This window comes from Bufo bufo, chromosome 5 (assembly GCF_905171765.1).
Source record: "Bufo bufo chromosome 5, aBufBuf1.1, whole genome shotgun sequence".
Classification (NCBI taxonomy): Eukaryota; Metazoa; Chordata; class Amphibia; order Anura; family Bufonidae; genus Bufo; species Bufo bufo.
The window spans coordinates 517738969-517751342 of NC_053393.1; the positions used below are offsets into that span (position 1 = coordinate 517738969).

Genomic DNA, 12374 nt, shown 5'->3' on the forward strand with positions numbered 1-12374 from the left:
AATCTAAACCTATTAGGTATTAGCATCGTAAGGAATGTGCATGCATGCAATTTTACCACTGGGAAAGCACATGGATGTATGGCCTCTTACAGTGCAGGTTAGACCACTGGGACCCCTAACAAGTCCATGACATGTCCCTTGATCCAGTCAGAGAATTCACACTGCCGTTTTGGCTTTCCGTTTCTGAGATCCGTTTCAGGGATCTCACAAGCGGTCCAAAACGGATCAGTTTTGCCCTTAATTCATCCTGAATGGATAAGGATCCGCTCAGAATGCATCAGTTTGCCTCTGTTCCGTCTCCATTCCGCTCTGGAGGCTGCTTGCAGCGTTTTGGTGTCCGTCTGACGAAACTGAGCCAAACGGATCCGTTCTGACACACAATGTAAGTCAATGGGGACGGATCCGTTTTCTATGACACAATCTGGCACAATAGAAAGCGGATCTGTCCGTTTGTGTTCAAGACGGATCCGTCTTGGCTATGTTAAAGATAATACAAACGGATCCGTTCTTAACAGATGCAGACGGTTGTATTATCTGAACGGATCCGTCTGTGCAGATCCATGACGGATCCGCACCAATCGCGAGTGTGAAAGTATTAGCTGTGCTTTTTTCTCCTTTAGGGCTGTTTTACACGGGAGTTCATTGCCGGAATGACGCTCCGTGTGTGAGCATGATCCTTCATTCCGGACTTGCAGGAGTGCAAGGCATTATACTGATTTATAATGCTGTGTGCCTCTGCACGACCTTACTGATACAGAATCATAGTGACATAAAGCTGTCAGTGTGAAGTAAGGTCAAGCAGAGGCACACAGCATTATAAACCATGATAATGTTGTGCGCTCCTGTAAATCCAGAACGGAGGATCACACTCACACACGGAGCGGAATGTAATTCCCGCAATGGACTCGCTCACATGAAACAGCCCTTATAGTCTATGGGAGAATTGGTTACAGACGAGCGTGCTCACTCAGCCATTTCCATATCTCTCACTTGTTGACTGATTCCGGGAGCTACCAGTAGGCTTGTGAATATGCTCTAGTTTAGTACAGACACTGGGAAGTAAAACCAAACCGATCATCTTTGTCTTGCAGTTTGCGGTGGGCCTCTCATAGGACCTACTGGAGGAAATTTCACATCTCCGGGATATGACCGGTTCCAGAATTACACAAAGAACCTAAACTGTGAATGGACTATTCAGAATCCAAATGCGTATAACTCATCTACATACATGGAGTTCACGACTCTACAGCTGGAACCTCATCAGAACTGCCAGAAGGATTTTATCGAAATCCGCATAGGTTAGTGATGAATATCATATCCATGACTGTATTATGATTTATCCTGAATTAATTATTCATTAGAATTTTTTATTTCATCCCTCTACAGAATACATGAGCTATTACATGGGTTCGGATAGAATGCATGAGCTATGGGCTGACATGGGTTAGGGCAGTGATGGATAACCTCTGGACCTCCAGCTGTGGTGAAACTACGACTCCCAGCATGCTCCACTCATTTCTGTGCAGTTTTGAGAACAACTAAGCAAGTCACACATCTTGGGAGTCGTAGTTATATCACAGCTGGAGTGCCGGAGGTTAGCCATCACAGGGTTAGGGTTATGCTATCCTTCAATTTAAAATGGTGTTACAGGTGACAAATGTTAGATTTCCGGGGTCTGACAACCCCCCAACATCCATGATGCCGCTCTATACAACTTTATGGGGGTATGGACATGGACTTCTAAGACCTCCTTTTTACTGTTGTTGTACCTGTGAGGGTGAAAGGGGACTGGGGTCTCAGCAGTTGGATGGCCACCAATGTAACTTTTATCACCAAGTCATTGAGTAGGTGATACATGTTATAGGCTGGAATACAGTTTAAAGGGGTTGTCTTGTGAAGATGTAACACCCCACAGTGGTGTTATAACTTCTGCACCTTGCTACTGTCTTTAATGGTCTAACCTCATGTCATCTTATGCATTTTGTCCAGGTCCTCCACACTGTGCATTCCTAATAAAGTTGTTATGTAACTGTTGATGCAAATGTTGATAAATGAATGTCTTAATCTTTTGTGTATACAGCTCCAAGGGAAATCTGCGTATCCATGGTTACAGACTACAACAAGCTCTGTATGTAGTCTGATCCTGAAACCATGTGTTGGTCCACTTCATCTGCCCCAACATCTTCTGTCTTTAGGTTAGCAAGAAGAGCGGCAGATGGAAAGGGGTAAAATGTACCTGCCGGATCAGACTACACACAGGGTTTATCTGTAGTCTGTTACCAAGGAGACACATTGGAGCTGTATACAGAAAACACTTCTTTTAACTATTTGTGAATTTTTCCCACATTCTTTACATGCATTGGAGCAATAAAATGGTTGCAAAAGTATACATACCCCCTTTTTTTAAGGTATTCTTTGCAGTAAAGTCTTCAGGATGCTAGATGTACATTCTTTCTATGTGTTGCAGATGACGCAGAAGGCGAGGTTATCAGCAGAGTGTGTGGAAGGACAAAGCCATCCATCCCGCTTGCTCTTGTCGCTCCCAGGATCTGGGTGCATTTTGTAAGCGATGCAGAAGTGGAAGCTCTGGGATTTGTTGCTGTATATTCATTTACAGGTGATGGGTTACAGTGTGGGTTAGGAATATCTATATCTCCTTGTATTGTGGTCTAACATTTCCAATCACTTCATGTCATTTCTGCTGTTGCCTGTTACACCCAGCAGTCTTGGGCTTTATTCACACAGACATATTTCCCCAGTAAGGCCTTCTCCACCTGTCAGTGTTTGCTCAGTGATTTCAATCAGTGATTGACCGCCAAAGCCAGGGGTGGATCCTACACCGTGGTACGGTATAAGGGCTCATGCACATGACCGTATGTATTTTGCATAAAACTGTCTGCAAAAAACGGATCTGCAAAAAATATCCATGACGTCCATGTGCATTCCGTATTTTGCGGGACGGAACAGCCGGCCCCTAATAGAACAGTCCTATTCTTGTCCGTAATGCGGACAATAATAGGACATGTTCTAATTTTTTGCAGAACGGACATGCGCACGGAGAATGCACACGGAGTAACTTGCGTTTTTTTGTGGACCCATTGAAATGAATGGTTCTGCATACGGTCCACAAAAAAAACGGAACGGACACGGAACGAAAATACATTTGTGTGCATGAGCCCTAAAGGATTTAGGCCTCCTCTGTGGCTGAAACCTGACCCAGGTTTTGACTCACAATCACTGATGGAAATCACTGACCACACACTGAGGCCTCTTGCAGACGAACAGAAGGACTCCGTGCTACGGCTCGCAAATTGCGGTCCGCAATGCAGGGGCACAGACCCTGGGCCAGCTGCATGCGGATCGCGACCCCATTCACTTGAATGCGGTCCGCGATCCGTCCGTTCTGCAAAAAGATAGGACAAGTTCTATCTTTTTTGCGGAACGGAAGCACGGAACGGAACACCACAGAAGCACTCCGTAGTGTTTCCGTTGGGTTCTGTTCCGCATCTCCGGATTTGCGGACCCATTCAAGTCAACGGGTCCGCATCACAGATACGGAATGCACACGGCACGGTGCACGTGTATTGCGGATCCGCAATACAGCAACGGAGCCCTTTATGTTCGTCCTGACTGTGTGAATAAGGCCTAACAGGGGGGAGGCTGGACTGGGCCATGGCGAGGGTGGAGTGTGGGGGGTCATTAACCCCGTCTTATTCATCATTATTTATGCCAGAAACTTGCGCACGGACTAAAATGCACGGATGCTCTGAACTGCCGTAGAGTTTAAAAAAAATCTAATTATCTGTGAATGTTCCCAATAGTTTCTGTTCTCTTGTAGGTTGTGGTGGAATACAGAGCGGGGAGTCTGGAGTTGTAGCTAGCCCTAACTATCCTGACAAATATCCAGCTCTCAGCCACTGCGCCTGGCACCTAGAGGCCCCCGAAGGGCACACCATTACCGTGAGTCTTCTCCAAAATATTCCTAAAAGATAAAAGTAAATGCGTATGTCATTGATCATCACCCGTGCTCAGTTTTTGGTGCAGGAGGTTTTTTTTTCACATCCGTGCTCATCTTTTGGCACTTTTTTTTTTCACCAACTTTCCTGGGTGCATCCTGTATCGTACATAACTGATCGTATCTGTGCTCGTTTTCTCGCTTTTCGGCACAGGCTTTTTTTTTGTGTGTATTTATCAAAATAAAAGAAATAGTTAGGTATAGATAGTTTTAGATTCAGATTTTTTACAGTAGTAAATTTTTTTTGCACACACACAAAACTTCCTGCTTCCTACAACCGCTGAGTGGCAATCAGTTCTGTACCTTTTACATTTTTTTTCAAATTGTAGGAAAGAATACTTTTTTTCTTTATTTTTGTTGCTAAATTTTTATCTAAATTTTTTTCCTTTTTTTTCTTTCTCTAAAATTGTATTTCAAATTCATTACAGCCCCTTCGCAGCACAACATAGACACCCTTGTGAATACATAAAATTAATCCACACTTTACATGTGTTGAATCATACACATTACACACCACAATAAAAATACAAATGGCCCGTTCATCCCAAAGAATGTATTCATCATTGCCTCTGGTACAGCCAGTGAGGGAGAAGACGATGCCACATTCATCTCCTCCTCATTACCATCCAGTGATGAGGGACCCTCAAGAAGGTGCCCCAGGACAACAGCGGAGGCAGTCCCCCAGAGTGATCCCTGTGGACCCCACCCCTGAGGATTGTCAGCCTCAAATTCCTGAGTTTCTGGGCAGCTCAGGAATCCAAGTGGACACTACGGGCTTCACAGAAATAGATTTTTTCAAAAAAAATTTGTCAATTTAATGTTGGCCCAAACAAATTTTTATGCAGATGCTGCGATAGATGATGACGTTTTTGGGACTCTTGAACGTATTTTATTTCCGTGTCTGTTCCATATTATTATTTTTTGCTTCCCGTATGCAGAACCACTGACTTCCATCCGCAAAAAAAACGCAAATGACTCTGTGTGCATTCCGTTTCCGTATGTCCGCATGGCTGTTCCGCAAAAAAGATAGAACATGTCCTATTCTTGTCTGTTTTGTGAACAAGCATAGGCATTGTTACAAAGGATCCGCAAAAAAAAAAACGGATGCAATACGAATGTCACACGTCCGTATTTTTTGCGGATCCATGTTTTGCTGACTGTAAAATAGATACGTTCGTGTGCATGAGCCTTTAAGGGGAGGATAAAATTCCATTAATACAAGAGGGCAGGGTATGGCATTAAAATGTATACGCTCGGTGAGAGTTCCTCTAAGTACACCCACAGGTTCCAGGTTTTTTGCGAAGGGAAGGACACGCGGATTGAACCTCCAGAATGCACTCCTCCCTCCTGTCCTAGGAGTTAGTGGGAAAATAATGTGGGACTTAGCGCGCCCACTGCTGGACCACCTTATGCGGATCACTCCAGAGGTCCTGTAGCTTGTGGCACAGTGCACAAAAATCTGAGAGGTCTCCCTAAATCCCTGCTCTGGCAACCACTCAAAAAGGGCGACAGCTGGGCTCTCTTCACCGAGAACATGTGGGTGGTTAAGTTCTCGTCACCAGGAACAGGACCCAAAAGAAATGGCGAATGTGTTCCGAAAGGGGGATGCAAAATATTAGCATGATGTCGTGAAGTAAAAAAGTAACATAACCCTTTATCTCCATCATATTATAGATGTCTTTTGCCTCTTTCGACCTGGAGTATCATTCGGTCTGCCGCTGGGATTCGGTCACGCTCGTGAACGGCGCTTCACCCGGATCCCCCATGATAGGACAATATTGTGGCACCACTTCCCCTGGGACTGTACGGTCCGGATCCAACAAACTATTAGTCATTTTCAATGCTGATCACTCAGTAAATGGTGGAGGGTTTTATGCTAACTGGACATCGGACTCCTTAGGTGAGTAACGACACGATGGTCCCTGTTACTGACCGGAGCACAGGCAAACCCTAATACTGTATAAGGCTACTGTCACACTTGCGTTGGTAATTCCAGTATTGAGGATCTCGATACCGGAATTAAACGGATCTGTTTTGATTTTGCACATCAGGATGCATCCGTTCTAATAAGATGCAGTTGTGTGAAATCAAAACGGAAAAAAAAAACGGATCATTGAAAGTCAATGGGTGCAGGATCCGGTTTTTTAGGCTCCTAAAAAAACTGATCCGTCATCATAGACTTACATTGTTTTCAGTGCCAGATCCGTTTTTTTTTTTCCCAGTTTCTATGACCGGACACAAAACCGCAGCTTGCAGCGGTCACAAAACGGAATGCTGCCAGAACGGAAGACATCCTGATGCATCCTGAACTGGTCTCTTTCCATTTAGAATGCATGAGGACTAAACTGATCCGTTTTATTCCGGTATAGAGATCCTCTGCCGGATCTCAATGCTGGAGAACAACAACGCAAATGTAAAAGTAGCCTGAGAACATTCCTGACGTGTCTGATTTTGAAAATAATTGTATTCACTTTGATTTAACAATTCTGGAGCATCTTTTCCTATAACTTTGCATTATACCGTTCCTCTGTTATCCCTTTTAAAAGTTTATGAATACCTTCACAATTTGGTGTTACCATTCCCCTCCTCCAAAGGGTGTGTCCCTACATATTCAGTGCTGGTTGGATAGTGTGAGAGTGTGCAGGGACCACACCCTCAACTGGTAACAACACCTAGTCGTCAACAGATTCATACATTTCTAGGAGGAATAACAGAGGGATGGCCCAATGCAACGTTATATGAATAGATGCTGTAGAATTGTTTTATTATGGGGAATACTAGTATTTTAAAAGTAGAGCTGACGGGTGCTTTTGATCAGGGGCGAGCCATTACTCAGGACTAGCATTTACGGTTTAAAAAAAAGCATCTTTTTTTAAATGACAGATATAACTAGTGCTTAAAGTGAGCAGAACTTCCAGCACCAACTGAAAACTATTGAAATCTAATCCGCGTTTCAAATCCACTTAAAGGGGTTATGCCATAATTGATGTAAAAAATGTAAATCAGACATCATATGGTACATTACAATCTCTTTCTAACAAAGCTAGAACCAGCCCTGTACCTCACATGGATCCAGAGATCTCCCCATTCATTGCTCTGCTAGATTCTCTTCAGCCTGGCAGCTCAGGAGTGTGTCCTTTCTGCTGCAGCTCAGGGAGTGTGTCCTTTCTGCTGCAGGTCTTTCTCTGTAATTGCCACAGCTTGTAATAGAATATATGGCTGGTGGCAGTATGAGCGCGATCGACCAGCTCATTGAGACTGACAGAAAATTAGGAAAAGAACAAACAGCAGGTGGCGCTATACCGATACATTTTATTGAATAGCTCAGTGGCTGTGCTAAATGTATTCAGATCCAGGGGCTGGTTTGAAAAATGTACTTAGGGTACTTAGTCATTGGCCCCTTTAAGAATACATTGGACTGGTTGAATTCTAAGGTGGTCACCTGCAAAGGAAGAAAGCTTCCTTTCTAAACGTGGCACACAGGGCAAGTGGCTCATCGCCCCCTGGTGCCACTCCCAGAGAGATAAATGCCTCCTGGCCGTCCGCTCATGTATCCCCTCTATACTGTTCATTACTTCAATTACATTCAGTTTTCCTTGTCTATTTCCAGGGTGTGGTGGTTACATCCACGCAGATAGCGGTCATATAAAATCTCCAGGCTGGCCACTAAATTTCCCCACCAACAGCAGGTGCACATGGACGATCCAAACGCATGAGAGCGGCCATTTTGAACTGACATTTAATGAGAACTTCAATATTCCTGATAGCAGCGGACAATGTGAAAGAAGCTATGTGAAGGTCGGTAGAAGCGGAGTGGTAAATAGAAGCGTAAATGTTCCATAAAGAATTGCAAGACTGGGGCATAACGTAAGAACGGCCAGCTTCCTCAAGGGGAGCCACCAGGAAACTCCCTGTCAAACCACTATCTTTTGGGGCTAGCCCAGGAGAATGTAATGATAACGTTTATGTAGTTATCCATACCTTCATTCTAGAGAAAAAGTACTTTTAATCCATATGCAAATGAGCAATTACGTGCACTGAGGGCGGACCCAAGCCGCTCTGTGCACCCTTGCTCCTCCCTCTCCATTATTCACAGGGCCAGGCGAGATGAACCTGGCCCTTTCAATCAAGGGGAGAGAGGGGCTGGTAGAGGAAGCAGGGGCTTGAGCCTGTCCCCAATGCACTTAACTGCTCATTTGCATATGGAAGCAACAGATCGCTAAGTGAAAGGTATCATTACATTTAGCTGAGCTAGCCCTACAAGACATCGTGCCTGGTTTATCAGTGAATTTCCTGGTGACAGGTTCCCTTTAACAGCACACAGATATTGTTTACAGCAGCCACATGGACCGTAGACACAATAGGCAGGAGATTGTTGTGGGCATGCTCTGTGACCTGTGCAGAGGTCATTGTGCAGGGAGGGGGAGGAGAGGCAGGAGGTGGACTCTGACCATGACCTATTATGAATGGTGGATCCTGTGTTGGTTATATATGGGTGTTAACTGTCAGTGTAAACCTGCCTGCGATGATAATGAGATGACTGCTGAAAAGTAATCTTTACAGTACAGAATAGGGGTTTTAAGGTCATTTATTAAGACTGGCGTTTTAGACGCCGGTCTTAATAAGGCCCTATGTTTAACATACAAAACTTGTCAGCTAGATTTAGCGAATCTGTTGTCCAAGGGCACATAGATGATTGATGCCAAACTGCCCCTAGGGGAAGTTCAACCAGCTTAGGCCTGTTTCACACTTACGTTGTTGTTTTCCGGTATTGAGATCCGGCAGAGGATCTCAATACCGGACCAAAAAAAATGGTTCCATTTAGTTCTCATGCATTCTGAATGGAAAGAGATCCGTTCAGGATGCATCAGGATGTCAGAAGCTACGGTTTTGTGCCCGATCATTAAAAACGGAAAAAAACGGATCTGTCACTAAAAACCATGTAAGTCAATGGTGACAGATCAGTTTTTTTAGGAGCCTAAAAAAACGGATCCGTCACCCATTGACTTTCAATGTATTTAGTAAAGGATCCGTTTTTTTCAGTTTTGATTTCACACAACCGCATCCTAACGGAACGGATGCATCCTGATGTGCAAATTTGCTAAATCAAAGCAAATCCGTTTAATTCCAGTATTGAGATTCTCTGCCGGATCTTAAAACCGGAATTAACAACGCAAGTGTGAAACAGGCCTTAGGTTTAAATATTCATACATACTCTGAGCTATAAAACCACAGACCTCTTCTGACTAGCTGTGGACAACAAATACTGTACGATACGTACTGTGATGTATAGGCCCGGAGTGATTCACAGATCTGTCCTGTACTTACTGCAAGCAGAGTGATATATTTGGCGCACTGCGTCTACATCTATGGCCTCATGCACACGCCCGTTGTTCTGGTCCGCATCCGAGCCGCAGTTTTGGCGGCTCGGATGCGGACCCATTCACTTCAATGGGGCCGCAAAAGATACGGACAGCACTCCGTGTGCTGTCCGCATCCGGTGCTCCGTTCCGTGGTCCGCATAAAATTTAACCTGTCCTATTCTTGTCCGCGCTTTGCGGACAAGGATAGGCAGTTATATTAAAGGCTGTCCGTGACGTTCCGCAAATTGCGGAATGCACACGGACGCCATCTGTGTTTTGCGTATCCGCACTTTGCGGACTTCAAAACACACAACGGGCGTGTGCATGAGGCCTTTTAAGAATATATTTTTCTGTGGAAAACTACAATCACATCATTCATTGTAGAATTGCGGAGCATTTTACCCGTACAAGGACATATTATGTGCTGGTCACTGTCATCTGAATATCCTGATTCACTAAACTAGCGCCCCAGACCTTTCACTCTGAGGATCAGGGCCAATCCCGGTGGTCGGATCCACACTGATCAGAAAGTAATGTCATATTCTCATGAAATTGCCATCACATTAAATGCATTTTTCAAGATTTAGTAAAATTTTTAAGGGACTGTATAAAATGTATTTTCAAAAAATTTACTTTTTAAATATTTCACTGCTCCTGCAGTGGGTCTGCAACCCTTACATGATGTTCATTGTTCTCACGACCACTCACCCAATCACTGATCACGTGCCTTAATGCCACATGACCACTGAGGCCATTGATTGGCTGCAGTGCTCATATTGACTGCTGCAGGAGCGGCCTAAGAATGGTGGGATATTCAAATTCCAAAGGTACATTTTTTAAATTTATTTTACACAGACCCTTACAAGTTTTAAAAAAGTTTTTAAATAATACACCATACTTTGTCAACCTAGACAAAAAGGACAAGAAATCAGACCAAAACAGGAGCAGGAGACCACCATTTTACTAATAAGTGGGAGCCACAGAAGTCTATCTATCGGACATTTACAGCATACACAGCATCGATAGTCTGTGAAGATCTTACACCTTTCTGGTGTTACAATGTGACAATCCGGCGCCTGGACCAGATACGGTTGAGCACCACTTGTCTGGAGGGTCACATGTATCATCACTTTGCCCCATGGTAGGAACTGATTTAAACCCCCTATCTCTAATTTAGGAATCCTGAACCTCTAAGCCCCTTGTAGCAGAGATATCAATTCGACCTGTTGAATAGTTTTTGATATCTGCAGTGAGCCCCTGAAGAGTCGGTGCAGAGGATGGGAGTGGTAGTGGCCCTGATGAGATGTTGTGTCACGGTGTACTTCCTCAGGCCATCGCTCCCTGGGGTTCGGTGCAGCGAAAAGGTGATGTGAAAGAATCAGGTAGACGTTTAAGAAAAGCAAACGTTTTTCTTTACCGAGTGCAAAGGATGATTTACAGTACATGCAGCTGTCGTCTGTACAAGGTGTAATGTCTCTATCGCTAGATGATGTGGTATGGTGGCAGGCAAGATGGCAGACAATAGCACTGTGGGGTAGTTCTTCTCTCTCTCTCTCTCTCCTGATTTGCCTTTGCTATAATGTGGCACCTGTGGCTGTAGGTGTCCACTTGATAAATACAGGCTTTTGCCTGTGTTTGTCTGAGCTGTGCTATGGTGATGGGTGTCTTAACATGTTCTCCCTGACCTGCAGAAGTATCTGTGAAGCTGACTGTAGCACCGTAGCTCTGTAAAATGTCCACAGTCATGTACTTTCAGTCTACCAGGAGAAGTGTTCCTCACAGTTGAGATGATTCTGTAGTCCTTAAGACCCTCGGAGCGGGAGCACATGTTCGTGCTTCATCACTCCTCACTAACCTAGCTAGCTCTTTCCCTCCTAGCAGGAAGTAAGACCAGCCCACTCCTACTTAAAGGGGAAGAATGGGATGGTAAGTCCCATTCCTAATGCCAAACAATGTGTACAGTGTATTAGGAACATAGTAAATTGCAATACATAAACAATTGCAGATACCCCAAGGTCTGGGTACTGCATATGTTACATCCTGGTCTTTAAAAACCATATAGCTTTGATCTTAAAGAGGTTGTCTCACTTCAGCAAATCGCATTTATCATGTAGAGAAAGTTAATAGAAGACACTTACTAATATATTGTTATTATCGATATTGCCTACTTTACTGGCTGGATTAATTTTTTTTAATCTAATCTAATTCTCTCTGGCTTGGTTAGGTATGGAGTGGTACTGAAGAGACAGATGAGGTCCTGTTGTCCACAGCCTGTGGAAATACCGTCCCCGGTCCTATCATCTCCCCCGGCAGTATTGTGAAAATAATGTTCCAGTCACAAGACGGTCAAGGAAACGGCTTCATGACCAACTTCGGCAGCAGTAAGTAAAGGGTCTACCACCAAGATCAAAAAGTCTGTACATACTTTCCAACATTCTTCTAAGAAAATTTAGTGCATTTAAGGGTCCCCCTTAAGAGGGCCCAACCATGGTGGGACTAGTTATGGGTGGGGCTAACACAACACATGGCCCAACCCTGTTCAGCCTGGGAAAGCCCAAATTTGTCAAGACTGTCACTAAAATTATGGACTGTCCCTAAATGATAGAATAGGGACAAGGTTTTCTTTTGACCATTCTTAACTCCCTTCTGACATCAACCATATTTGTACGGCAGAAGTCGGGGTGTCGAGTGGTTGACATGGCAGCCATGGGCCTAATGAAGTAGTACCTAGTATCATAGTACTCCTATTACACCCTGCTAGTGCAGCAGGCAGGTGGCAAGGCAAGAGGCATTGGGTCCCTTAAAGGGAAAGTGTTTTTCGTGACGCCTTTTAGTAGATATGGGAGTACCCAGGGTAGGAATGCCAGAGTGGTGTAAGGGTGGCCTAATGTCCCTTGGTGGTGTTGCATGTGTCACGGTGCTCCTACCTGGATATCTTGGAACCCCAAGCGTGGCCATCCACTGCAGTGAAAAGGGTAGTTGAATGGTGGTGAAGA

The 12374-nt window shown here is 44.4% G+C and overlaps 1 protein-coding gene across 1 annotated transcript in view; it reads left to right on the top strand.

Annotated features, from left to right (window-relative positions):
* Positions 1 to 12374, top strand: part of CUBN (cubilin) — a 236538-nt gene that overhangs the window by 182969 nt on the left and 41195 nt on the right. Inside the window, exons 50-55 of the mRNA XM_040434511.1 lie at positions 1092 to 1298; positions 2468 to 2617; positions 3839 to 3960; positions 5690 to 5915; positions 7626 to 7813; positions 11603 to 11759. Of these exons, the coding sequence (XP_040290445.1) occupies positions 1092 to 1298; positions 2468 to 2617; positions 3839 to 3960; positions 5690 to 5915; positions 7626 to 7813; positions 11603 to 11759 (1050 nt within the window). The remainder of the gene's footprint in view (positions 1 to 1091; positions 1299 to 2467; positions 2618 to 3838; positions 3961 to 5689; positions 5916 to 7625; positions 7814 to 11602; positions 11760 to 12374) is intronic.